Source organism: Meles meles, chromosome 7 (assembly GCF_922984935.1).
Source record: "Meles meles chromosome 7, mMelMel3.1 paternal haplotype, whole genome shotgun sequence".
Classification (NCBI taxonomy): Eukaryota; Metazoa; Chordata; class Mammalia; order Carnivora; family Mustelidae; genus Meles; species Meles meles.
Window position 1 is genome coordinate 134083310 of NC_060072.1, and position 26867 is coordinate 134110176.

At 37.8% G+C, this 26867-nt stretch overlaps 1 protein-coding gene across 1 annotated transcript in view; it reads right to left on the reverse strand.

The window, feature by feature from the left end:
* The window catches only part of ARHGAP21 (Rho GTPase activating protein 21), a 133656-nt gene that overhangs the window by 48036 nt on the left and 58753 nt on the right, over positions 1-26867 (reverse strand). Inside the window, 2 exon segments of the mRNA XM_046011023.1 lie at positions 1268-1346; positions 2995-3087. Of these exon segments, the coding sequence (XP_045866979.1) occupies positions 1268-1346; positions 2995-3087 (172 nt within the window).

Sequence of the window (26867 nt, forward strand, 5' to 3'; positions counted from 1 at the left end):
GACTGTGTTATTGCTCCAAAAGATAAACTGCACCAGTAACAAAAAAATTAATGTGGATTTTGAGGAAAACAAGATTAAGTTATGGTTACTTTGGGAAAATATTATTTTTCAAGAAGAGATGTTAATGTATTACACTAAAAAAATCCTTAAATTACAGGTTGATAAAACATATCAGTGTATCTATGATGATCTAAATTATTTTAAGGGAAAAAAAATTTGGGTGATCTCCCCACTGCCTCTGGGGTGGCTTTAAATTCTTCACTAGTCCCCTGTTTTTTCCAGTACTTAAGATCAAATAGGGATCGTTGTCAGGAACACCTAGAATCCAACATTAGAGGGAAGATTTAAGATTTGCTTTCTCTAAGAATTTCATTATATATTAAAACAGCAAGAATACTCAGAGAGCAATAAATCACAATCACATTGTCTAATTATAAAAATGACAATGCATTAGGGCATTCATGAAAATAACTTAGATTATAGCATGAACTGTTTTAGACATCATTACAGGAACTTCATAAAAGTCTTCAGAAAATAATGAACTTCAATTTAATTACAATGGGATGATCCAGGCAACGGGACCCCAGTCAAGGCCTGCTCTTGACAGGAATTCAACATGGTAACCACTTTGGCTTTCAATTTATTTATTTATAATTAAGAAAAATTTTCTTGGTGTGTGGTAAAAAGAGAGTAGGACTAAGTTATCTTTAAGGTCTCACAGTTACTCTGTACATATTTATTTGCTTTGAGAGCTCAAAAATGCTATCATTCTGTAGCACGTAGGCAGACAGATGAATTCAAAGAGAATTTCTTAATTGTCTTTGTTAAAACAAATGAATAAATTTGAGCCAAGAATATTACTCAATAAGAGTATTATTCAATAAGATATCAATAAAGATATCTGAGTAAGAGGTTTTAAAATAAAATATATGTGCATTTATTTATATTTTTATTATAACAAATTATAAATTTAATTGTCATTTCAAGCAAAAGTGAGGAATTTACGGTAAATCTAAAATATGTTGCTTTTGGATTCTAAAGGATTTTAATCACAAATCTGAGAGATTTGCTGAAGCAAAGCACCAAGTAAGCTATAACCAGTACTACATCCTTGACAATTCTCAAATGGATGACCCACTTGAAGGGAAAGTCCCATAGCTCCCCATCCCATTGTAGGATATAGACAAGACTATACTGAATCTACTTGCTCCACTGATTTATAATTGTCCATTTTTGGCCAAAATTAATCATATTTTGAGAATCTTACCTGTTCTGAATTAAAGCAATTACTTGGGAATAGGTCTTTCCAATCACACTTTCTCCATTGACTTTTATAATTCGATCACCTTCAAAGAGGAGTAAAAGGACACATGAGGAATTCCTTAAAGGTCATTTCTGACTACTTTTGAAATATTTCTTGAGTAATGTACTTATTTTCTACATATTCTTGCTCGCTGTTTTTTAAAGTGTCTTTCACAAACATGAATCTAAATTTTAATATATACAGCTTCTGATGAAATATAGCTATGTCTTAAGAGCCCTGGTCAATGATGAATTTAGAAACTCTAAAAGATATCACTAAGTGACCATGGGTATACTCTTTACGCCCCTATCATTTGTTTTCTCAGTTGCAGAACTCCTAGTTATTCCTCTGTCTATTCCGTCATTTCTATATGCTGTATTATAGCATACATGTTATATGTATATAATATATATGCCATGTTATATATATGTATATATATTTCAGTTCTGTAATATAGAACTATTTATATATATATGTTATTATATGTATTTATTTACATGAATATATATTTTATATATATGTTATATATATGTACTATATAACACGGCATATATGTTATATATGCTATAAATAGTGCTATATCACAGAACTGAAATATGGGTATGCACATGGTTTTGGCTTTATGTATATTAACTTGTTCTTCATTTTAATAAAGAAAAGGGCATTTGGATTACTAATAAGAACTCAGGGGGACAGAAAGGAAAAGACTGAGAGAGAAAAGATAAGGAAAAACTGGAAAATAGAAAAATAAAAAGGATCTTCTGTGTGCTTATCACAGTGTCTCCACATCTTCCTGACCTCGTGAGGCTTAGAATATACATGGTACGTGCTAAGGAACGGAATCCCATATGGACGCTAATATACATATTACATATATGTTAATGAGATTGGAACGAGATTGGAATTATATATATGTTAATGAGATCGGAGGTTGGAACCACGACAAAAGAGATAATTAACACATCCTAGTAAATCTTAGCAATGACATCCGCTGTTTACAGTATTTATAGCTGAAAACACTACATTTTATGCAAAAGGCGGCAAAACATAGTTTTTCACTAATTTCCACTTCAAATTACTTAATGTTCAAAAACAAAAGAGTAACTATTTTAGTGTGTGTATTAAATCTCTTCTCAGGTTTTATTAAAATCACATATCGCAGAATATTTTCGACTAGCTACCAGACCACAGCCAGGGATCCCTACAGAAGAAGCAGGGCTTGCCTCGCACTGGAGACCCAGTCACTCTTCATAGTGCAAATCAATTAATTCACCTCTAGCAGATAAAGCACTTCGAGAACTTGGGAGATCCAAGATTGTTTTAGTTATGCCCGTAAATATCTTCATCATTTTGCTGTTTTGTAATCCTTGTCAAAATTCCAAGTATGTTAAACAGGTGCTTTTAAAAGGGCCTCCATGAGTCCATTGTCGAAGTGGTAATCAAAAGTGCTAATCATTTATAATTTATATTGTTACTTCTGTCCAAACCCACCCATTCAGGTGGAATGTATGTACGGATGTATGGAAACATACAGCTAACTAGGTTTCAAAAATAGTAATAACTGAGGTGAAGACACAGGAAAAAAACATACAGAAGGAGATAAAGAAAAATACGGAAAATGAATATGGAAGAAGGACGAAATGCAGTAGAAAAGAAATTTAAAAGCACTGTTTAAAGAAGAGTATCAGCACCTGTGCATAATCCAGCTTCAAAGGCAGGTCCTCCTTCTTTAACCTGTTTAACAAATATGGTATCCATTGGTTCCAAGCGATTTCTTTGTTTTCCTATGGGAAAGAAGAAGCCCAAAGCATGGTTTTACTTCACACTATTTCATTAAAATACCAAAATATAAAATGGTATTTTAGACAATTAAGCAAAGACTTTGAATGAAGTGCTAAACACATATTTCTGAATTTGGATGGTAAATCATAATTTAGGTGTTTTCATTAATTCAGACATTATTTTTTTGCTTCTGTAACACAACCACCGCCAAAATAGTAACGGTGTCCATTTAGTGGGTACATAATGCATGTAAATTACTACACTAAAGACGATACACACCCTGAGAGCTAATTTCCATAGCATGTAAGTGTTACTACCACTAATTGCATAAAAGGGGAAACTGAGGCTAGGAGAGATTAAATCCTGTAGGGTCACATAGCTAGATTACACAGGCAGTACTCACTCTGTTGCTTGTTAACACTGCATTGTGCTAAGCACTAAGTTATAATTATGACTAAGCAGTCCTTTCCCTTCAGGGACTCTAGTGGGAGAGAGACATACAAATAAAAAACAGCACTACAGTATAAAAAACAATCCTAGCCAAATCCGACATACAGTCATGGCAATGACGAGCACATAATCAACTCTGTAAGCCAATATTTCACAAATTGCTGTCCATGGATCATCTGCATTAACACTGAATGCGCTTGCTAGACATCAGTGTTTCGGGGTTCAATCAGAAATCTGCTTTGCGGCGCCTGGGTGGCTCAGTCGTTAAGCGTGTGCCTTTGGCTCCGGTGATGATCCTAGAGTCCTGAGATAGAGTCCAACACCGGGCTCCCTGCTCTACGGGAAGCCTGCTTCTCCCTCTCCCACTCCCCCAACTTGTGTTCCTGCTCTCTCTCTGTCAAATAAATAAATAAAATCTTAAAAAAGGAAAGAAAAAAGAAATCTACTTTGTCAACAAGTCTCCCAGGTGATTCTTATGTACAGTGACATATGAGAACAACCAACAGTTTCAGTAAAACAGAAGTCAAGGATGACACGTCAAGGATGCCCAGATGAGAGGGCATTTAAGCTAAGCGATAAGCACCAAGATGAGGATTGTGGTGGGAGAAGAGCAGAGGCAGACAGTGGTTCTCAATGTGTGGTCCCCAGACCAGCAGTACTGACCTAACCAGGGAGTGTGTTAGAAATGCTAATTCAGGGACTCCGTCCGAGCTCTACTGGATCAGAACTGAGGTGCCTGTGGAGTGCACTCGGGTTTGGGAACCACTGAGACACAGCCCTGACTCTTAAAGAACAAGACTGAGAAAGCAGATATATGCAGGGAGTAACAGAACAATACTTATTAAATTGCAATGCTAGGCAGAAACATGGTGTATCACAAAGGTGGCTCAAAAGAAATTTCTTAAAAAAGGAATACACATCAGTCACTCCTTTTACATACTTATTTACTCTTTTGCATACTTATTTACTTTACATACTATTTACTCTGAAAGCAGTCCTCTAAAGAAGCGAATGACTAACTCAATCACTTACAATGCAACAGGACATAGTGGAAATTGCTTAAGTTTTTGGGGTGTGTGTGTGTGTGTGTGTGTGTGTGCGTGCATGTGCGCGTTTGTTTAACAAGGCTCCATGCTGGGCGTGGAGCCCAACACAGGGCTTGAACTCATGACCCTGAGGATCAAGATCTGAGCTGAGATCAAGAGGAGGATGTTTAACCTCCCAGACACCCCAAATTGCTTGTTTCAGAAGCCGGTAGATACAGATCCAAATCCTTGCTTCACCACTTGACAGTCCAGGTGCAATTAAGTAAACATTTTTACTTTACTACTATTTTTTCTTCTATAATATTAAGAGATAAGTATTCTATATTTTTACATATTTGAAGAGTTTCTATGAAGACCATGTGAAAGTACTCAGCACAGCACATAACTGATTACATCAGTTATAATTCCTCAATAAACGTACATTTTCACTCTTCATGGTGCTTAAATGAAAACTAGTGCCCTATTTTAAATCTTTAAGAATTAAAAACTTGTAAGGTAATAAAAACACACATGCAAAGTATCTATTATCCAATTTAAAAAACTGTAAATATGTATCAGATATCTTCCCAAAGAAATTTTATCGGGCCTTCTATATTTGGGTGACATGAAAATATTACAAATCCTTTTGTCATTTCAGATTAGCTATGACAGAGAGCCATGACTGCTTTCTCCATGAAGCTTTGGAGGAAGAGAGAACTGATATTCATTAAATCCCTACTTATTATAAGGAAGAATGTCCCAATTCTTAAGAGATGTTTGTTAAATTAGTTAGGGACTAATTGTTATCCTTATATTACTGTATTATATTATTATATTTCTATAATTATAATTATACCTGCAACTTAATTTTCAAATGGTTGGAGGGAAAAAAAAAACAAGATACCCAGACCCCAGGACACACACACACACGTGTGGACAGATAGATAAAGCAAAGAGAGCAACATGTTAATTGTTGAACCAAGATGGACATGGATTTTGCTGTACTTCGAAAATTATAACGAAAAGCTGGGAGAAACTTCTTGTATGTGCCAGGCTTTATTTTTTTTCATAGAATGTATCACTCACTACTTAAAACTGCCTTTTTATTCGCTTGCATTTTGGTTGTTTGTCCTGCCCACTAAAATGAAGAGCAGGGATTTTTGTCATGTTCTCTGATACCCATAGTACCTAGAGTGATGCCTAGCACAGAACAGGCATTCAATAAATATTGAATGAATGAATACATTTGTTACTTAATTTAATTCTCATAACAAGCTTCAGGGTGGGCAACAGGATCCTAAGATTAGCAGTGTAAATAGGAGGAGACAGACTAAGTAACGTAGGAAAAAGGCAGAGTCGCATTTGAACCCAGGTCTGAATCCAAACATGGAGTTCCCAGTTATGTCAAAATAACTTAACTATTTATTCATCTGTCAAGCTTTACTGAATATAAGCAGTCACTTATAATTACTCTGAATGGAAAAAAGTTTCTTTTCAATATCAGTTGCTTAAAATGCAATTACTTTTGGTAATCTAGATAGGTTTCTCTGTAGCCAACTCAACATTTACAAGAGTTGGCATTTAAAGAAAATCGTCTATTTTTTCTTAGCTAGAGATCTGAAGGTTTAGTAAGTTTCGCTGAAACAAGTCATTACTTTCATGGATTTAGATAATAATAGATTTATATAATAGAAGAGAAGAAACACTTTCCTCATTAATGTCTTCTAGTCTACTATGTCTGAAAGATGATTATACTGTACTTATATTTGAAAATATTAAATGTAAATGACATTAATGAAGTCTATAAAAAAAGTTAAAAGTTGGCTGGGTGGCAATGCAGTCAATTCTGATAGAAAATTTCACTTATGCAAAATAGACATAGTCCAAAATAATTGTTTTAATTTCTATAAAAGAAATATTAATTCCACAATGGTTGCCATTATAAAATCAGAGACACTGTGCCATTGACAAATCTTTCAATACACTACACCTGAAAACATTTGAAGGTGGAACAGATTATAACAGGGGCCAATCTTAGAGCAAGAACTATGACATCTGCTGAGAATTATACTTTTGATTCTTGTTGTCACTTTCCTCTCTGAACTTTCTCTAAACTCTGACTTGCTATTCCTGCCTAGATATTATCGAATTCCTCTGGACAACACAAAATTGGTATCCCTCAAATACTTCTTTTTAATTTCCATTTTCCTTGACTGTCTTGAGTTAAACACTTGGCTCATTAATTTTAAGGCGTGTCTGTTCTTAAGGGGAACCCTCTTACCCTGCTGGTGGAAATGAAAGCTGGAGCAGCCAGTCTGGAAAACAGCATGGAGGTTCCCCAAAAAGTTAAAAATAGAGCTACCAAAAGACCCAGCAATTGCACTACTAGGTATTACCCAAAAGAAACAAACATAGTGATTTGAAAGGGCACATGCACTCCAAGGTTTATAGCAGCAAAGGCCACAATAGCTAAAATATGGAAAGAACTCAGATATCCACTGACAGATGAGTGGATAAAGAGGATGTAGTGTATATATACAATGGAATCTTACTCAACCATCAAAAGAATGAAATTTTGCCATTTGCAATGACATGGAAGGAACTAGAGGGTATTATGCGAAGGAGAAAAATTAAGTCAGAGAAAGACAAATATCATGATTTCACTCATATGTGGAATTTAAGAAACAGAGCAGATGAACATAGGGGAAGGGAAGGAAAAATAAAATAAGATGAAAACAGAGAGGGAGACAAACCATAAAAGACTTTTAACTACAGAAAACAAACTAAGGTTGTTGGAGGGGAGGGGAGTGGGGGATGGGGTAACTGGGTGAAGGGAATTAAGGAGGCACTTGAAGGAAAGAGTGCTGGGTGTTCTATGCAACTGAAGAATCACTAAATTCTACCCCTGAAACTAATACAGTATATGTGAATGACACTGAATTTAAATTAAAAAGGTAAAAAAAAAAAAAAGAGTGTCTTCTCTTTATAAGTCACACAGAGAAAGACAAATACCACATGGTTTCATTTATTTGGGGAATCTAAATAACAACGCACAAACAAAAACCATAAAATTCAGAGATAAACTGAATTGTTGTTGCCAGAGGGGAGGGAGTTTGGGGGATGGGTGAAATAGGTGAAGAGAATTAAGAGGTCGAACCTTCCATTAATAAAGTAAATCATGGCGATGAAAAATGCAGCACAGAAAATATAGTCAATAATAACTTGTGTGGTGACAGATGGTGGCGACACTTATTATGGCGAGCATTTTGTAATGTATATAAATGTCAAATCACTATGCCATACGCTTGAAACCGTTAGCTATACTTCTGTTCGCTATACTTCAATTTTTTTTTAATTTAAAAAAAGGATAATTCCAGAAAGTGTCTTCTTTTTAATATATTCTACTGGAACTGGAAATCAAAAATATCAGATTTAAGATTGTGTTATTCCATCTCTTATATCTTTAAATTTTTAAGTCAATAATTTCAGGATGTGGCAAAACTGAAAGTCTGATCCTGAACTGTGGTAATTCACAAGGAAAAACGATTCCTTACTTCCCTATATGATCATCTGGCAGGGCCAGAGAGCTTCCCCGGCAATTCTTAGTAAAAAGTCTCTTTTAATTCTACATCTGTGTTTTATAATATCTCATTTTTTTGAGAACACATAGGAGTGATTCAAAGAAGAACACATAGGACGTAATGCAAAGAACTGTCAACACCTTATTCAAGCGTCATTTCCTTCACCTTGCCAAAAGAAAGGAAAATTGTCGGGGCGCCTGGGTGGCTCAGCGGGTTAAAGCCTCTGCCTTCGGCTCAGGCCATGATCCCAGGGTCCTGGGATCGAGCCCCGCATCGGGCTCTGTGCTTGGCTGGGAGCCTGCTTCCTCCTCTCTCTCTCTCTGCCTGCCTTTCTGCCTACTTGCCTACTTGTAATCTCTATCTGTCAAATAAATAAATCTTTAAAAAAAAAAGAAAAAGAAAGGAAAATTGTCTTTTAAGTACACACAGATAAATCCTTCTACATTTGAGAAAAGGAGTAAAGACAACGATCTGAATAATCTAAATGGTTAAATGATGGCAGCTAAAATGACCAGGTACAGAAAATGTCCCATTTTATGCTACTTAACATGCAATCAGTAAAGACTTAAACAAGAAGACAGAGATGGCTTATATGAATTTACTTGAAGTTGAATATTACTTTGAAATTGGGTGGGGGGGAGCACATACTCTCACACTATGGTAAATAAAATCAGTTGGGAGAAAAATAATGAGTGAAAAACAAATAAACAAATAAATAACGTGTAGGTAGCAGTCGCCATCCAAATACTGGATAAATGTCCAGGGAGATATGACTTCTATTCAATATCCAGGATAATGCAGTAGTTAACAGCGTGGGCCTTTTATACAGATTACATGGTTTAAAATCCTAGCTTTGGGGTGCCTGGGTGGCTCAGTGGATTAGGCCGCTGCCTTTGGCTCAGGTCATGATCTCAGGGTCCTGAGATCGAGCCCCGCGTTGGGCTCTCTGCTCCACAGGGAGCCTGCTTCCTCCTCTCTCTCTGCCTGCCTCTCTGCCTACTTGTGATCTCTCTCTGTCAAATGAATAAAATCCTAGCTTTGCCATTTATTTTACAGGGAGGGTTATCAAATGTTGCAAAAATTAGTTGTCTCTCAGAAATTCAATTTAATTGGGCATCCTGTATTTTATCTGTAACCTTACCTCCGAGTGATTTTAGAAAAATGATTACTTGTTCCAGTTAACTCCTCTGGAAAATGAGGATGATGGTAATATAGTCCCACCTGGCAAGGTTGTTGTGAGGATTAAAAGAGATAATCCATTAAAATGCTTATATAATGTCTAATACAAGAAGGTATTTAATAAGTATTATTACTGTGCTCGTCTGATAATAAACCTTTAGAAGGTTTACATACGGATCAGGGATAAATGAGGCCGGAGTGCGTGTTGCTCTGCAAATGTTAATCAAACACTGGTTGAAGGATTATCTCTACAAATGTAACTGTCATCATGTGAGGAAATTGAGGAATATAAATCAAGACTAAAGAACTCTAAAGAGAAGAAGGTGGACAAAAGGAAGAAACTGTACTAAACAAATTCTAGTAACTCTGATATGAACTACGTAACCTGTTTTCAAAGAAACTGGTGTCAAAACCAGAGGGCCGATAGGCTGTCAGTGAAGAAAGATTATTTAAATCTGTATGACCCTCTTTTTTTAGAGAATACTAACGCCAAAAATCACTTGCAACATTTAAATTATTTCAAAATCTTAACTTAGAATAAAAGCAAACAGACTCGAGCAAATGGATTATTTTTAGAAGTGACAATTTAGGGGCAGGGGGTGTCTCAGTCCGTTAAGCATCTGCCTTTGGCTTGGATCATGATCCCAGGGTCCTGGGATCCAGGCCTGCACCTAGGCATGGAGCCTGCTTCTCCCTCTCCCTTTTGCCCCTCCCCTGAACTTGTGCTGGTGCTCTCTCTCTCTCTCTCTCTCTCTAATAAATGAAATTAAAAAAAAAAAAGAGGAGGGGATAATTTTGAAATATGCCACTTATAAAGAGGACCCTATGATGAATATCCACAGAGAAATAGGTAGGTATAAGTCAGAGAATCCTACAGTTCTGGGGACAAGAGGAAAATATTTCTTAACAGAGTGAAAAAACAGATACTTTATACAAATAAATTCCATCCCATGTTTTAAACAAAAACAAAGGAACAGAAAATAATGCTGTCACTGAGATTAAGCTTTTTAAATTCTTCTGAGCTCTTGAAGATGCTACTGAACAATTTTTTAAAAAAATGGAACCAATCTTCTCTTTTATAATGACAGTTAACTTTTTAAAGTATTCTTTTAACTGACTTCTTCGTTGTTATTAAAAAAAAAATCTATGTACGAGAAAACCACTGAAATTAAACTGTGTTCCATATGAAAGTTATATAAGCCTTGGAAGAAGGACACTTTTCAGAAAGGTGGAAAACTAAAGCGATATTTCATATAATGGAGCATTAAAGCTCCAAGCATTAATTATTTAAAGAAAATCAATTAAATAGCTTATTGAAATTGATGTTTAGTTTTCAGACCAAATATAAGTGAAACCACAATGTAGATTGAAATCGATATCAAAGTTAAATCTAAATAATGAAAAATGACCTCAACTTCTTTTTGATGGGTAATAGATTGCCACAGGAAAAAAAAAATTAGGGCACAAATAAGAATTTATTGACCAAAAGTTAGGAATTAAGAATCTTTTAGGCAGAAAATAAATGGGGAGACATAAACATCAAAGTCGGGCTAGTGATTACCTTTGGGAAAGGAGTGGTATAAAATGGCCTTAACCATACTTATAATCATTTATGTTTCAGGTGTGGGGGAACGTGTGGGGGTAGGCCTGGGGGGGGGAAGATGTAAAATATTAACATGATAAAGATAGGTGGCAAGTATTTGGAAGACACACTTTCCCCTATATTTTGTTTGCCTGAAATATTTCATAACTGTTTTTTAATTGTTGAAAACAGACTTCTAATCTTCATTTTGGGGGTTTGGTTTGCTGAGGGCATACAAAATTATCCTAAGAGCTTAACAGAGACACATTGTCTAACAACCAAAAATCCATATATATCGCTATGAAGCAGCATCCAATTTAAGAAGACTGGTATGGCAGATTATTGGGTACTCCATTTCCTTTGGTTATGGTAGAAGCACTCATTAAAAAAAATAAATATATGCCAGTTTATTAAATCTAGGTATTCCCCAATTCCTAATAAAGATGCTCTCACTTCCGAGTGATGACTAATACTTTAAAATTATATCTCCCAAGCCTCTAATCTACAGCTCCAACAATTATGAGCTTCAAACCCCAAATTCCAAAAGCCTCTGGACATTGTAGAATGCCGCCTGTTGGATGTTGGATCTCAGTCAGATTCTATCTATTAGAAGCAAACACATATTCTCTACTCAACCTGGCTTCAAGTAATATCAGATGGAACAAAATGAAATTTTAAAAATCTGTTAAATATTAAAAAGAAGACCATATTCTCACTTAATCATGACAAACTTTCTTTCAACCCACACCCAGCTAATTATTTTTGCTTGCTTTTTATTATGGAAAATGTCTGGTGTACACAAAATTAGACAAAACAGAATCAATCCCCATGAACATAACTTAAGTAATCAAATTTTGTCAATCTTGTTTCACTCCTGCTCACTTTTTCCCCCTAAAGTGTTTTGTTTTTTTTTTTAAGATTTTATTTATTTATTATACACAGAGAGAGAGATCACAGGTAGGCAGAGAGGCAGGCAGAGGGCAGGGCGGGGCGGGGGGGAGCAGGGCCCCTGCTGAGCAGAGAGCCCAGTGCGGGGCTCGATCCCAGGACCTGAGATCATGACCTGAGCCAAAGGCAGAGGCTTGACCCACTGAGCCATCCAGGCGCCACCCCCCCACAAAGTGTTTTAAAGCAAATCCCAGATATGATGTCAATTCATTCACAAATACTTTAAGATTTCTCTATTTGAGAGAGAGAGTGTGTGGGGTGGGGAGAAGTGGCAGAGGAAAAGGGAGACAGAAACTCAGAGAGACCCCATGCTGTGTGTAGAGCCCGACGTGGGACTTGATCTCATGACCCTGAGATCAGACCTGGGTCAAACCCAGAGTCTGATGCTTAACTGACTGTGCCACCCACACCCCCCCCTTTTAAGGTTTATTTCTTTATTTGAGAGAGATCTCAAATAAAGGGACATCTATAAATACTCCAGGTACTGCACTATGTATCACCAAGAAATAGGAACTTTACTCTTTCTTAAGGAAAGATAACAAAACACTCCCACAGTTCTCCATAGTATGTGGTATTCTCCACAGCGGATGAGAATAAACCGACATTCCACATACCGGTGAGATCATATGATAACTGTCTTTCTCTGGCTGACTTATTTGGTGCAGCATAATACCCTCTGTCTAGTTCCATCCACGTCATTGCAAATGGCAAGATTTCATTTTTTGTGGAATTTGAGAAACAAGGCAGAGGATCATAAGGGAAGAGAAGAAAAAATGAAACAAGATGAAACCAGAGAGGAAGACAAACCATAAGAGACTCTTAATCTCAGGAAACAAACTGAGGGTTGTTGGGGGCGTGGGAGGGGAGAGACAGGGTGGCTGGATGATGGATATAGGGGACGGTATGTGCTATGGTGAGTGCTGTGAATTGTGTAAGCCTGATGATTCACAGACCTGTGCCCCTGAAACAAATAATACATTCTATGTTAATAAAATAAAATAAAATTTTGAGTTTAAAAAATAAACAAATGTAATCTTGCCTTCTATCTTTCTCTTCCTGAATGCCTACTTAACATTAATGAAAAGCAACATGTCATGACGTAGAAATGACAGCACCAAAAGCTATGAAATAAATTTAGAAAGGCTTCACTTGTGAAATCACAACAAAACCCTAACTTAAGTTTCCCATCAAGTTAACCATTCCCAGTGGAATGCTCTGCCTACATGTTCAAATTCAGGGAGGTCACACAGGCAGGAGAACATACACTCTGTGAAAAAACCCAGCATGCAGAACAGCGCCTGGCACATAGTAGATGATCAATAAATATTTACTGCCGACTTATTCAAATTACACCCTTGGAAAATGTCAATGGTAAAACTGCCCAACACCAAGCTGGAGATTTTGTTTTAGGAACCAAAGCTACTGTACTGCAACTGATCTCCAGTCTCCCTGAAACAGGAGAAGGGAAATGGGGCCACTTAATAGTAGTTTGAGTAAAATACCACTAGGTGTCAGACATGAATCAAAATATTCTGGCATGATAACCTACTCGGGCAAGAAAGACACTGGCAGAGTGTTACTTGTTCAACAAATATTTACCGAGCTCCTAAATGTGTCTGGGTCCGATTATCCTGCAGTGGACAGAACAGTCCTGGGATGTGCCTTCTGGAGTACTCGAAGCTTATGCAGCATCGTTTCTCTCTCTCTCTCTCTAAAGTTTCAGGAATTTCACAAACTACGTCTCACGTTTGGATTCACAGCCCTGCCATTCCTGTTGTGCTGGATTTTAACTCCTCTGCAAACCCAGGAGGTTTGTTACGGTGTCCTAACCACAAGCAACTATCCTTCCGTCTCGGACCCTACCATTGCTGGATGGATCCCTGGACTATTTCAGCTTGCTCTCAAGACCTTCCATCTCCTTTAGCCCTCCCTGTTCTTCAAGCCTAGCAGTCTCCCTCCAGAAATCACTTTCTTTCTTACTAAGATCACCCATAGCTCAATATTTCAACAAGATCCCCCAGCAACCTCAGCCTCCCTCCTCCCTCGACCTTTCCAAGCGTTCAGTTTGCCAGTCTCCAACTATGGAGAATTCCATCCACATGCCCACTCCGTTCCTCTTCTTGTCCTGGTATTTCGGTTTAATAAAACTGTATTACCTCTAACCCACTGATTTATAGTTCCCAAGTTCAGCTAAGTTCTTGATACTGCTCATTAACGTCTCTTGCTTCTGTTTTAATCCCCATTCTCTCAAGGCTGCTGTTTCAGACTTCTAATGATCTTCTTGAACTTGATGTCCCGCCTTGATTTCCTCACACTGTACGGATAGCCTTGTCTCTCGCATCACTGTACCTCAGTGGCTGTATCCCTCTCTCTGCCCATCCTGCTTCCTCTTGTTCTACCTCAAGTAAGGATTGAGTTACCGGCCTTCTTCAGGTCCCTGTTTCCTTCCCAGTCCCCTCTCTCATGTGCAAAACTTCAGCCAACCTCTGCTCTTCTCTCCACTGGACAGACATACGTGTTCTGAGAGACAGACCAAAGCTTCCTGAACTTAAAAGAACAGCAAAACATCTCCCTGTCCTTCCACGTAGCTATCATTTCTTATTCTCCTTTCCTTCCTTTTCATACTTCTTGAAGAATAGTCTATACTCTCATTTCTTTACTTTTAAGTTCAGGGGTTGTCAGGCACTAGCAAGTATCCCCTCCCAGCGTGAAACCTCCCACCCACCCCATTCCCATCCTCTTCTGGTTTCCCTGCTCTAACTTATGCTCCAACCCGCTGACACATAGTTTCCGGATCCCTTCTGCTCACTGTACCGAAATTATTCTCAGTAACTTAACCAATTTGCTACTGGCCAAATTGGCTCTATCATTACCCTTTTTAGTCCGCATCCAAATGAAATTTCTATGACAAATGGTAAGTCACCCTCACCCCCCCCTTAAAAACGATCACCCCTCACTTAGCAGGTCATCAACTCCTCCTGGTTGTCTCCATACCTTCCAAATCTTATTCTCAGACTTCCTTTCTGATTCTTCTTTTTCTGACCTTCTTAGATGTTACCTTCCCCGGGGTCCCGTCTTTAATCTATGTTTTCATGCTCTCTGGGCATGGTTTCATTTCTGTCCAGGACTTAGCTACAGCATATCTAATAATGACTTCCAAATCTATTTTCAACCCTACCTTTCCCTATGGGCTCCACATCCAAGTTTTTAACTAGGTACTGAACATTCTACAGGCATCTGAAATGTAACTTCTCCCAAACTAATCCCATCTCCCCAGAGGAAGGAGGTGGATATGTTTCTCCTCCAGAATCCCACGGTTAACGGCCTCTCCATCTATCTATTCATTCCTGCCAGAAAAGCTAAGTATAAATTCACAAATCATCCTGAGTTGGTGCCATAAAAACCATTCCCAAGCCCTACCAGCAACTCTGGGCAAATATAACTTCCATAACTCTAAAATCTATTCTAGAACACTGGTTTTCCTTTTTTTTCTTTTTTTTAAAAGATTTATATTTACTCACTTGACAAAGAAAGAGAGAGAACACAAGCAGGAGAAGCAGCGGGCAGAGGGAGAACCAGACTCCCTGCTGAGCAAGGAGCCTGATGCAGGACTTGATCTCAGAGTCCTGGGATCATGACCCAAGCTGAAGGCAGACACTTAACCTACTGAGCCACCCAGGTGTCCCTCCTTCCTTCCGATGAAATCCTCGTCATCTGTCAAGAGCACAAAGAACATTCCAGAGACCCCTTCCCTGGCGCTCTGGAGAGGATTCCTGGTGTTGTGGTCGGCTGCACATATGTGATTCTTCTACACTTTCCTCCTCCACCAGAGTGGGGGCTTCTTGAAACCAGGGCCTTCACCTTACAGAGATGTTGGTTAAATGTACACATGCCAGGATCTGTTCTGGGTTATAGGCCAATAAAATAAAGTTCCTGTTCTATATTCCAACTGAGGAAGAAGATGCTCAACAAGCAATAAGCGGTAGGAGAGGTGGTGATAAGCATTAGGGAGAATACTGAGCAGAATAGGAAGGGGGAAAGAACGAAAGGCAGGGCTATAAGACTATTTTCTTCTTCTTTTTTACAAAGATTTTATTTATTTATTTCAGAGAGAGAGAGAGCACACCCAAGAAGAGGGAGAAGCAGGCTCTCTGCTGAACAGGGAGTCTGACATGGGGCCCGATCCCAGGACCCTGGGATCACGACCCGAGCCAAAGGCAGACACCTAACCTACTGAGCCACACAGGCACCCCTGACATGGTCAGGCAAGTCCTCTCTAACAGAGGACGTGTGAACACCTTCCTGAAGAAAGCCAGGTTAGAGGCCCTACTGCTCCCTTCCCAGCAATGAGATTAGGGACTTGCTTGTGGCAGTGACTCAACAAATATTTGCTAAGTGAATGAATTAATAACAGGAAACATTATTTCTAGATTTAATGTACGTAGCATTTCTATGCAAATATTTCTGTTCTGGAAAATTATGGTAGACTTCGAAAGCAGGGACCATAACTATCACAATTAACTTAATAACTGCATCTATGAATCACATATTTTGAATGTAGACTAGGTAGAGAGCAATGAGGGGAAAAAAATGGGACTATGCAGCCAGATGGTGTCTGTGATCAAGGTCTTAAGTCATACAGCAGCTGGGAAAAGACAGCTCAAATCACCTAATTACAGGGTCACCTCTGCAACGTTTTCTGTAGAGAAGTTTTTCCAGAGGACAGCCTAGAACATTACTACTCCAGTCATGTACTTTCCTGGACTTTTTCACCTTTATAGCTCTATCTCTAATTAAACTGTCTGATACCCTAAATTTCCTATTTCTTAAAGGTTTTAGAACGCTTCCAGAAACTCTTAAAATTGCATTTATTTTCTCGACTGCCAAAGTAACTTCATGCCATTCAAAGTCTTAAAACCAACTCCAAAAAATTGGATTTCTGACAGTGCCTACTTAATCCAATCAAATTCCTTTCACTTTAGATTACTGTGAAAATGGTTTTCTGGAACTTTAAAAGTGAAGCTGGATTTTTCTCTTTTTTAAACCTCTCATCTAACTTGACCACCTGACCAGTGTACTTTCTGAAGAGGTTTCCCAAATTCCCACTAAAGTCCAGGATCACTCTATTGTTCCTACTGCCCCAGCTTGCACACTTAGCAGCTACGTGAAACAAGATCTCTAAATTTAAAATACGTCTGATGCTTTGTGTTAAAAGAGAGGAAGGTGAAAGAAAGGCAGGCAGGCGGGTAGGAGATGATCACTTTCTTCCTCGACAGCAGAGGCACAGACAGGGACATGCGGAGTTGTGCAGCTTCGGGAACAGTCATTTTGGACCCGGGCCAAGTTCAGGTGGCAGAGCCTCCCTTTATCCAATGTGTTGACTCAACAACGTTTGAGCTCCTACCAGGTACTTACTAGGCACTGAAATTTCAACAATTAAAGACAGTTTCCTTCTTTAATGACCTTTGTTCTTAAAGTAATACATAAAAACACAGTTTTCGGGGCACCTGGGTGGCTCAGTAGGTTAAAGCCTCTGCCTTCGGCTGAGGTCATGATCCCAGGGTTCTGGGATCGAGCCCCGTATCGGGCTCTCTGCTCAGCAGGGAACCTGCTTCTTCCTCTCTCTGCCTGCCTCTCTGCCTACTTGTGATCTGTCTGTTAAATAAATAAATAAAATATTTTTAAAAAACACTGTTTTCATAAAGACAATGAACAGTCTGTATATGGGGGAAACCTTCAGTTTACATACTCTAATGACTAATTTTTGATAAGGGATATAATCGCCCCTCTTATTTCTGCATTTTCCCGTGTCGGATCTGTGTTGCTGCCACCTCTTCCCAGGACCAGGTAGAGGAGGAGGCAGAAAGTCTCCTCTTGTTTATAATCACTCAGATGAACTGTCTGCAAAATAGCAGAGGGGATTTTCCAGAAGAGAATGAAAGAAATTAACAGAAGCATCGAACAATCTACTTATTCCATCTCGTACAAAGCCTGCTTCCCCGCACGTTGAGAATAACTATCACTTTCTTGCCCTCAGCATCTCTCGGGCCAGCCAAGGTTTCAGTTCTTGCAATCTTTTCAAAAAACCACACATCACAGTTTTAAAATGTACATATATCCTTGCCATCATTGCCCTTTATTTCTGGGGTACCCCTGTGTTTTGACCATGTACTATTTTATCATAAGAGAATCTAGGGGCACTCATTTCCCATTTCCCACCTATCAAGTGGAGAGGAATAAAATATATTGTAGGTAAGTCATTAATAGCAAAATGTAGAATCACTTAGCATCTTTGTGTGTGTGTGTATGTGTGTATGAGTGTATGAGCTTACACATTTTTATATTAGGAAACACTGTCCATAAAAGCAATGTAACTACAAATAGCTTGGTAATTTTATTTTATCTATGTTGACACAATATAAAGGTATCTTAATAAGATAAACATATGGACAGCAAATCTTCTAATGAAGTATCGATCAATGTACTAACAAATTGAGCTAGTACGGGGAATGCGTAATTTATATCCAAACCACAGTGCATATACATGTACGTCTAGCTGCTAGAAAACCCCATCTCAAACTACTATTAATATCAATTATATAATCTATGTCCAGGCTACTGAACATGAGCCCCTTCCATTTTAAGAGTTTCTCCACCCAGCAAGCAGAAGAAAAGCCCAAGTCCTGTGTAGTTACGAATCTATCGGGAGATCCTTTCACATTAATAATAAGGGTAACTTGAAATAATGCTCCTACCAACCCAAAGACTATCTTATCTGGGTGCTACGCAAAGAAAGGGGGAAAAAGGAAGGAAACCAATCTCTAAGAAGTGGCTATGGACCAAACTTCACATAGATTTGTAGGCTGAAAATATAAAAGCCTGGAAACGTTTTCATTCTAGATCTCAAAAAATCCCCAGTAATTTTTGAAGGTCAACAAAGGCAGAATAGTCCAATATACAAAGAAAACAACAACAACAACAACAAACGCCAAATAACAAAACAAAAAACCCACTCTGAGCTAGAACCACCAGGGGAAAAAAACAAAAAAAAAAGAAAGAAAGAAAAGAGAAACAGACCTACAAAAATTCCTAAGTGGAATTATCAGACACAGATTATGAGACAACTCTGTTTACTATATTTGAAGAGGAAAAAAAGCCGAAACATGATAAAAAGAAAACTATGAGAAGCAATCATGTATACTTTGGTGCACTACCCTAAAGAATTTCTGACAATCAAAATGTAAAACCCAAACTGCTAAGAAGAAAACTATTAGATATATATTAGAAGAAAAAAAAAAAAGAAGAAGAAGAAATTATCTAAATGCAGCTGAGGAAGACTTGAAAAAAAAAAGAGGAAAAAACAGAGAATTTAGGAGCCATGGGGGACAGAATAATAACATCTAACACTTGTTTAATTGATCCCCAGAAGAACTGAAGGAAGCACTGAAAGACAGATAATATGTGAGGAAATACTAGCTGAAAACTTTCTAAAGCTGATGAGAGCCACTTGTCGACAGACACAAGAAGCTCAATGAATTGTAAACAAGAAAAATAAAATAATTCTCACCAAGACACATTATTACAAAATGGCCTTATTACAAAGATATGGAGAAAATCTTAACAGCAGATATAAAGTTTGCCTTTGGAAAACCAATAAGTCAAAATATGAATTCGTACTAGCAAAAATATAAGCCAAAAGAGAGCAGGATATTAACTACAATATGTTGGAAGAAAATATCAATATAGAATTCTGTAGCCAGCAACAATCTCTCCAAAAAATGAGAGCAAAACGAAGACTTTTCAGGGAAAAACTAAACAAAACAAAACAAAACAAGCAAAAACCCCAAGAGAACTGCAACATAACATGAAAGTAACTTGCAAGTACAGGGAAGATAAGTAGAGGTAACATGTCTTAAGGCCATTATATTGTTTCGGAGAAGAATAAAATAGGAATTAGAACTAGACTTTGATAAATTTGCATATTATAATTTCTAGGATAACCACCAAAGAATTGCAATATCTTATTTAATCTGAAAAGAGAAAAGAAATATAAGAAATTCAAAATAAAATAGAAACTTCAAAATAAAGTAGATTAAACAATAAATGTAATTAATTACATTAAATGTAAACAGACAAAAATTTCTAAATCTAACAATGGTGAACTAGCTTGTTTCAGAATCAACTCTTCCACCCATGAGCAACAACCAGAAAAGCTGGACTAGTACAGGTAACATTCTGTGTAAGGGCAGAGAAAGTCTTCAAGGCAAGACAACTCAAAGGGACAAGATCCCAAAGAGAAGGAAGTCCAGTGAGGAGAGCTCAATGTTTTGCACTGCTTTTCACCACCTTGAGGTTCTTTCTGCTCCGGTACTGGCTGAAAGACTGGGGAGCTGCGTAGAAACTCCATCAGTCTCAAAGGGCCAGGAGAGCAAAAATGGGTATCTAAGGCCAGCCAAGGAAGAGGGTCTGGAAAACACCACATGCTATCAGATGGGGCCTCCGAAGGAATACATGGTGTGAGGAGGGTGAGAAAGAGAAAGCCCAGGCATGTCAAGCATGCAGGTGTGCTGTGCAGATTTCCCTTGAGAGAACCTGCTCTGGGGGACACAGCTGAGGGACAGCCCCAGCGGCCACACCTTCAGATCCACCACCATGGTCACACAGAGGCCACAATTCCCCACTCTTGCTCAAAGCAGAATTCTACTGAAGGGCATTGTTTGCTCCTCAGTGGCCTCACTGAGACCTCCTTACATTGTGCTGCAGTCTGGTATATTTCCTACCGAATCCTCCCTTCCCTCTCTTCTTTCACAGATGTCAGACCTGCAGTATGGTCTGAAGTCTTCCCCTGCGTCTCCCGCTCCCTTCTTCTCCTTCACAGGCATTTCTCCCAGTAAATCTCTGGCATGTCTAATGCTGTCTTGCCATCTGTTCTTGGTGTGGCATCTGTTTCTCAGAGAACTCGAACTGCTAAACCAAACATCAAAGAGACCAAGGTCCAACTTTAGGTAAACGCAATCCCTGAACAGAGATGGAAAAACCCTAAATACAACAGAAAACCAAATTTGGCAATATGTAAAAAGTATGACATATTGTGGAGAAGTTTGGTTTGGTCCAGTAGCGCAATGCGTAACAGCTGGAAAAAAATAAGTCAATATAATTCACTATATTGAGAGATTAATGGAAAAAAAAATAAAAGGTTTATGCCAAAAGATGGAGAAAAATTCAAACCTTACCTATGGGAGAGATATGCAACGTTCATAGATTAGAAGATTCGATTATTTCACGTTTTCAAATAATCAAATATGGTAACTAATACAAAACCCATTAAAATTCCAAAAGAAATTTTTTTGTAGGTATAGAAACTGAAAACTGATTCTAGAATTTGTATGGTATTGCAAATGGACAAAAAATGGCCAATCCAATCGTGAAAAACAAAACTGAAAGACTTACTCTACCTAATAGTAACATTTATTATATAGTAATTATAGTACTTAAGATCGCAATCTTGCTGCAAAGAAAGTGACCAATGTAATAGAAAAGAGGTTGGCAAACTGTGTGTAAAGAGCCAAATAGTAAATATTGTAGGCTCTAAAAAAAAAAAAAAAAAAAAAATATTGTAGGCTCTGCCGAACACATACAGTCTCTGCCGCATATTCTTTTTTTAAACAACTGTTTAAAAATATAGAAGTGTTCTTAGTTTGAAAGCTATACAGAAGTGAGGCACAGGCCAACTCCTGGAACAAAAGAAAGTTCAGAAACAGACATACGTGTATACAGATACTTAATGATCAAGGTGGTGTTACAGAGCAGTAAATGGAAGTACAGACTTCTCACTTAGTAGTGCAGGGCTAAATGCATATTCATATGGGAAAAAAGTTAACCCTGACCTCATACTACATGTAAAAAGAACCAATCACAGGTAATCTGTAGGTTTAATTGGGAATGATAACACAATACAGCATCTTGTAGATTACATGGGAAAATACCTTTGTGACCATACAATAGAAAGAAATTCTTAAATAGGACTCCAAGTATTAGTCATAAAAGGAAAGACTGACAATTTAGACTACATTAAAATTGGGAACTTCCCTTTGTCAAAATTACTAATAAGAAATTGAAAGGCAAGTCACAGTTTGATATCTGATATTAGATAAAACCAATAAAATCCTCATCAAGAATATTAACTCTTACAGATTAATTTTCTTTAAAAAGAGCACCGATACCTAATAACCAAATAAAGAGCATTCATACCTAATAATCAAATTCAAATAAAAGGTAATTAACCCCAATAGTCAGGAAAATTAAAATTAACCCATATTCCATACCACTGTACACCTACTAGAAAGACAAAAATTAAAAACACTGACAAATGCTAAATATTAGTGAGGATATGGCATGACCGGGACTCTCACACCCTATGGCTGAGTATATAAATTGATACAAACACTTTAAAAAAGATTTAGCAGTATCTACTAAATGTAACTGAATGCATGCCTATGACTCAGCAATGTCACTCCTGGATAGACATGACCACTAGAAATAAGCACATAGGTGCCCAAAAGTACACGTATAAGAATGCTCATGGCTGCGTCAGTTGAAATAGCTAAACGCTGGGGGGAAATCGAACTAAAGTTGTGCACGTTCCCATTGTTTTACATCAACTTTAAAGAGGTACAACTTACGTATGATAAAATGTACCCATTTTAAGTGCTCACTTCCTAAGTTTTGACAAATGTATAATCCTATGTAACCACCACAATCAAGATAAAGAACATCTCCATATGCTGGAGACTTCCCTTATGTGCCTTCCCAATGAACTGGTTTAGATTTATCTTTCCTCTCATACAAATGGAATCAGACAGTCTGTACTCTTTTGTGCTTGGTTTCTTTCACTCATCAAAATGTTTTTGACAGGAAAAGCATGAGCAACAAAAGCAAAAACACAGAAATTAAATTTCATCAAAATTAAGAACTTTTATGCATCAAAGGGCATTATCAAGAAAGCGAAAAAATCTACAGCATGAGAGAAAATATATGCAAATCACAGATCTGATAATAATCTACTCTCTAGAATATATATAGAACACTTACGACTCAAAAACAAAAAGACAAACAACCTAATAAAAAAAATGAGCAAAGGACTTGAATAGACATCTCTCTAGAGAAGAGACACAAATGGCTAACAAGCACATGAAAAGATGCTCACCATCACTAGTTATTAAGGAAATGCAAAGGAAACCACAATGAGATCCCACTTCACACTCGCTAGGTTGGCTATAATTCAAAAATGGAAAATAACAGGCATTGATGAGGATGTGGAGAAATTGGGACCTTCACACACTGCTGGTGGGGACACAAAAATGGGGCAGTTGCTGTGGAAGACAGTTTGGCAGTTCCCCAAATGTGAAACAGAGAATGACCATTAAAACCCAGCAATCCCACTCCCGGATATACACCCCAAAGACCTGAAAGCAGGGACTCAAACAAAAACTTCTACACACAGATTTGTAGCAGCACTAGTCACAGCAGCCAAAAGGGGGAAACAGTACAAACGTCCATCGATGGATGAATGGATACACGTATTGTGGTCTATACACGCAAGGGAATGTTATTCAGCCAGGAATGAATTACTGCTACCGGCCACACACGGACAAAACTCAGAAACATTACACAACGTGAAGAAGCCATATGAAAAGGTTATATAAACTATCCAGAACAGATGAGTCCAAAGGGACAGAAAACACACTGGTGATTATCAGGGGCCCTGGGGAGGGGAGAAGAGTGAATGACAGCTTAATGGATATGGGCTTCCTTTTGGAGCAATAAGATGTTTTGGAGCTACATAGAGGTGGTAGATGCTCATACAGGTCCTTGAATTCTGTACTAAATGCCACTGAACTATTCACCTTAAAATGGTGAATTTTATGTTCTGTGAATTTCACCTAATATAAGAAATAGTTTTGGAGACGGAGCCACAAGGCAGTGTGTGTCCCGCTGCATGGATATGGCACAATTTCATTATCTCTTCATATGCTGATGAGTCCTTACATTGAATCCAGTGTTTGCCTGCTGATTATGAACAAAGCAGCTACGAATACTCCTATCTCAACATGTTTGCAGGCAAATGTTTCAGTGATCTTTAGTAAATACTTATGAGTGCCCTTATCATTTCATAAAAATAAATGAAAAATATCAACAACCGCTCTATCAGTCATAAAGTGCACAGGTATCAAAACTACTAACCACATCAAAGATGGAAATCAATTGCAAATATTAAAGCAAATGGTGTGGTATCCTTGCTGCTGAGCAGACTTAAGCCAACAGGACATATTCATTTAGGAAGATGAAGAAGAAAATTTAAGAAAAAGTATGAAATGCGAATACAAGGTTAGCCAAAACTGTTTCTGAAAGTTCAATTAGAATCTTTTCACACTCTTTACCTTTGAAGGGAACAGAACCCGCTTTCTCGCACATTTCCAAGGATGAATTATGAGAGTAAAGAATTTTCTGAGAAGTCATGGTAGAAACTGGGAGGAAACCCTACAACCAGGTGGCTTCAGTTCGTAAGTCCAATACCGTCCCTTGCTAGTTACTTGAACACTTCATGCCCCCATTTCGTCATCTAAAAACCGGAGGTGATACTATGCACCCCAGAAGGTTGATGAGTTAGTCCACGCAAAATCTCAAGACACACTGTGGGTCAGGGGCGGCCACAGCCACCACCGGCTCCTCCTCCTCCTCTTCCTTCTTCTTCTTCATCATCATCATCATCTCTAGTTCCTAAAGTAACTTCAAGATAATGTCAGACACTTGTGGACAGTCTACTGAATGGTATTAAAAATGAATAAAAATATGTAACTAATCAGAATATTTACCTACCTACAAAAGAAACTCAAATCATTGGAACTGTCAATATAGTTAAAAATGAGTCCCAAGGGGTTTAGTTAATGCTCTACGACGTCAGCAGAGACCCATGAACTCACTGAGTATTGCTACCTTTTAGAAATAATGAAACACGCTTCTATTGCCTTACTCCACACTACAGAGCATGGACTGCCCATAATAAATTTCCTCTTACAACAAACTTTCAGGTCCATTCTTTAGTGTTATATTACTCTGAGGGAATGGGTTTCCAGCCTATTAATGGAAATTAGTAGCATAAAATATACCCAATTTTCTCAGCTTTCCAGAATTTACCTCTTCATTAAATGGAAGACTGTTTGGTCTCTAGGCGCAGTGCGCCTAGAGTGTGCAGCTGGCATAAAATGAGGAAATGGCCCAATCAGATTTTGCGCTCAGGGATTCGGAAGTATGACGATGAGAGAGGAAGGAAGAACATACAGTCAGGGTTGTACCTTACACAGATGACGGCTCATGAAAAAAACCAGGTATAATCAAAGTTAACTATGAAAGTCATTTAGAACCTCCAGTAAATACCAGAGTCTGGGTCTTTGGAAGATCAGAGCCAAGATTTTGTTGTTGTTACTCTCTGCATTTAGTAGCTTTCCAGGTCCTAATTCTGGTGCCTGTGGCTCCCCAGGGATCCTGTTGCCCTTGACACTGAATTTGGAGATGCCTTGACGGTTTTTTAGAATTAACACATCTTTCCTGAGGTACTTTGTGGAAGTTTCTATTTCTTTCTTTTTTTTTTTAAGATTTTATTTATCTATCTAACAGAGAGAGAGGGAGCACAAGCAGGGGGAGTGGGAGAGGGAGAAGCAGGCTTCCCGCCAGGCAGGGGCTCAATCCCAGGACCTTGGGATCATGACCTGAGCCAAAGACAGGCGCTTAACGACTAAGCCACTCAGTTGCCCTGGAAGTTTCTATTTCTTGCCACTAAAAGAGCCTTGGTTAAAAAACCCAAACACAGGCTACAAAGCTGTCTAGTCAGAAACTACTGCGATCACAAAATACAAATTTTTACTACAGAGAAAATTTATAATATCCCCAGTTACTTTTCCCACTATTGATGCTTAAATATAGATTTTAATCCCAAAGTAGAAGTCCAACAATTACTTAAATACCTAACAAAATGATAAACACATTTTTAAAACATTGGAAATGTCCCTACAATTAAACTGAGACAGAATTTTTACTCACGGAATAAGTAGAAAAGAAATAAAAGTAATTATAAACTTTTACTTATTCTTATTTTGATTATTTATGAATATCTTCTCCAGAGATTTAAGGGACAACAGGACAGAAGCAAGACAGCAATTATCTACAAGCAACTATTATCACCAAAAAATATTTTCTACTTTGATGGCCTTTTTCTTGCAAATATTATTTGCATCATAATACTGAAAACTAATCAACAAGAAAAAATAATTTTAAAACACAAGACAGTACACATATATAGTATATAAGAAACATAACAAAATGGGAAAGTTGGTAAGGAGAATAATCAGAAAATTAAGTGGCAAAAGAGATTCCACTAAATTGCCAAAAGGAAGGAACACTAAAACAAAACATTTCAGCTGTTTCACAGAATTTTGGCATTATAACAGGATCTCTTAGGAGTTTGAATAAATGTCTGGCAATTACTTCCTCTCCAGTGATTCTAGGCTTTGACTTGGATCATTACACTAGAGGCTGGGATTCCATTTCATTAAAAGAAAATTTACATAAAAGGATTTTGTAATCTCACTATGTTTGAAAATAAGTTTAAAGAGAAAATAAAACTGTAAAATAAAAATCATAAAGTTCAGTAGAATTAAAAGGATAAACTAAATGTAGTTTGCCTCTAAATTGGTTGCATTCTCCAACAAATGATGTATAAAGAAAATTTTTCACATAAAATATATTCTCATGGTTGATTGACGGGTTGAGTTGAAAAGGTATCATGAGTGCTGTAGTTCAGCGAAGTAGGCCTCCACGGACTAGCCCGTGACCCACTACCAACGGGATGACAGAAGCAAACCTTGTTCCTGGGAGGCAAAGGAGCAGAGCACCAGGCACTCCTTAACTCAATGAATGTTCCGAGTCCACTGCTAGCCAGGCATTCAGAATTGAATAGT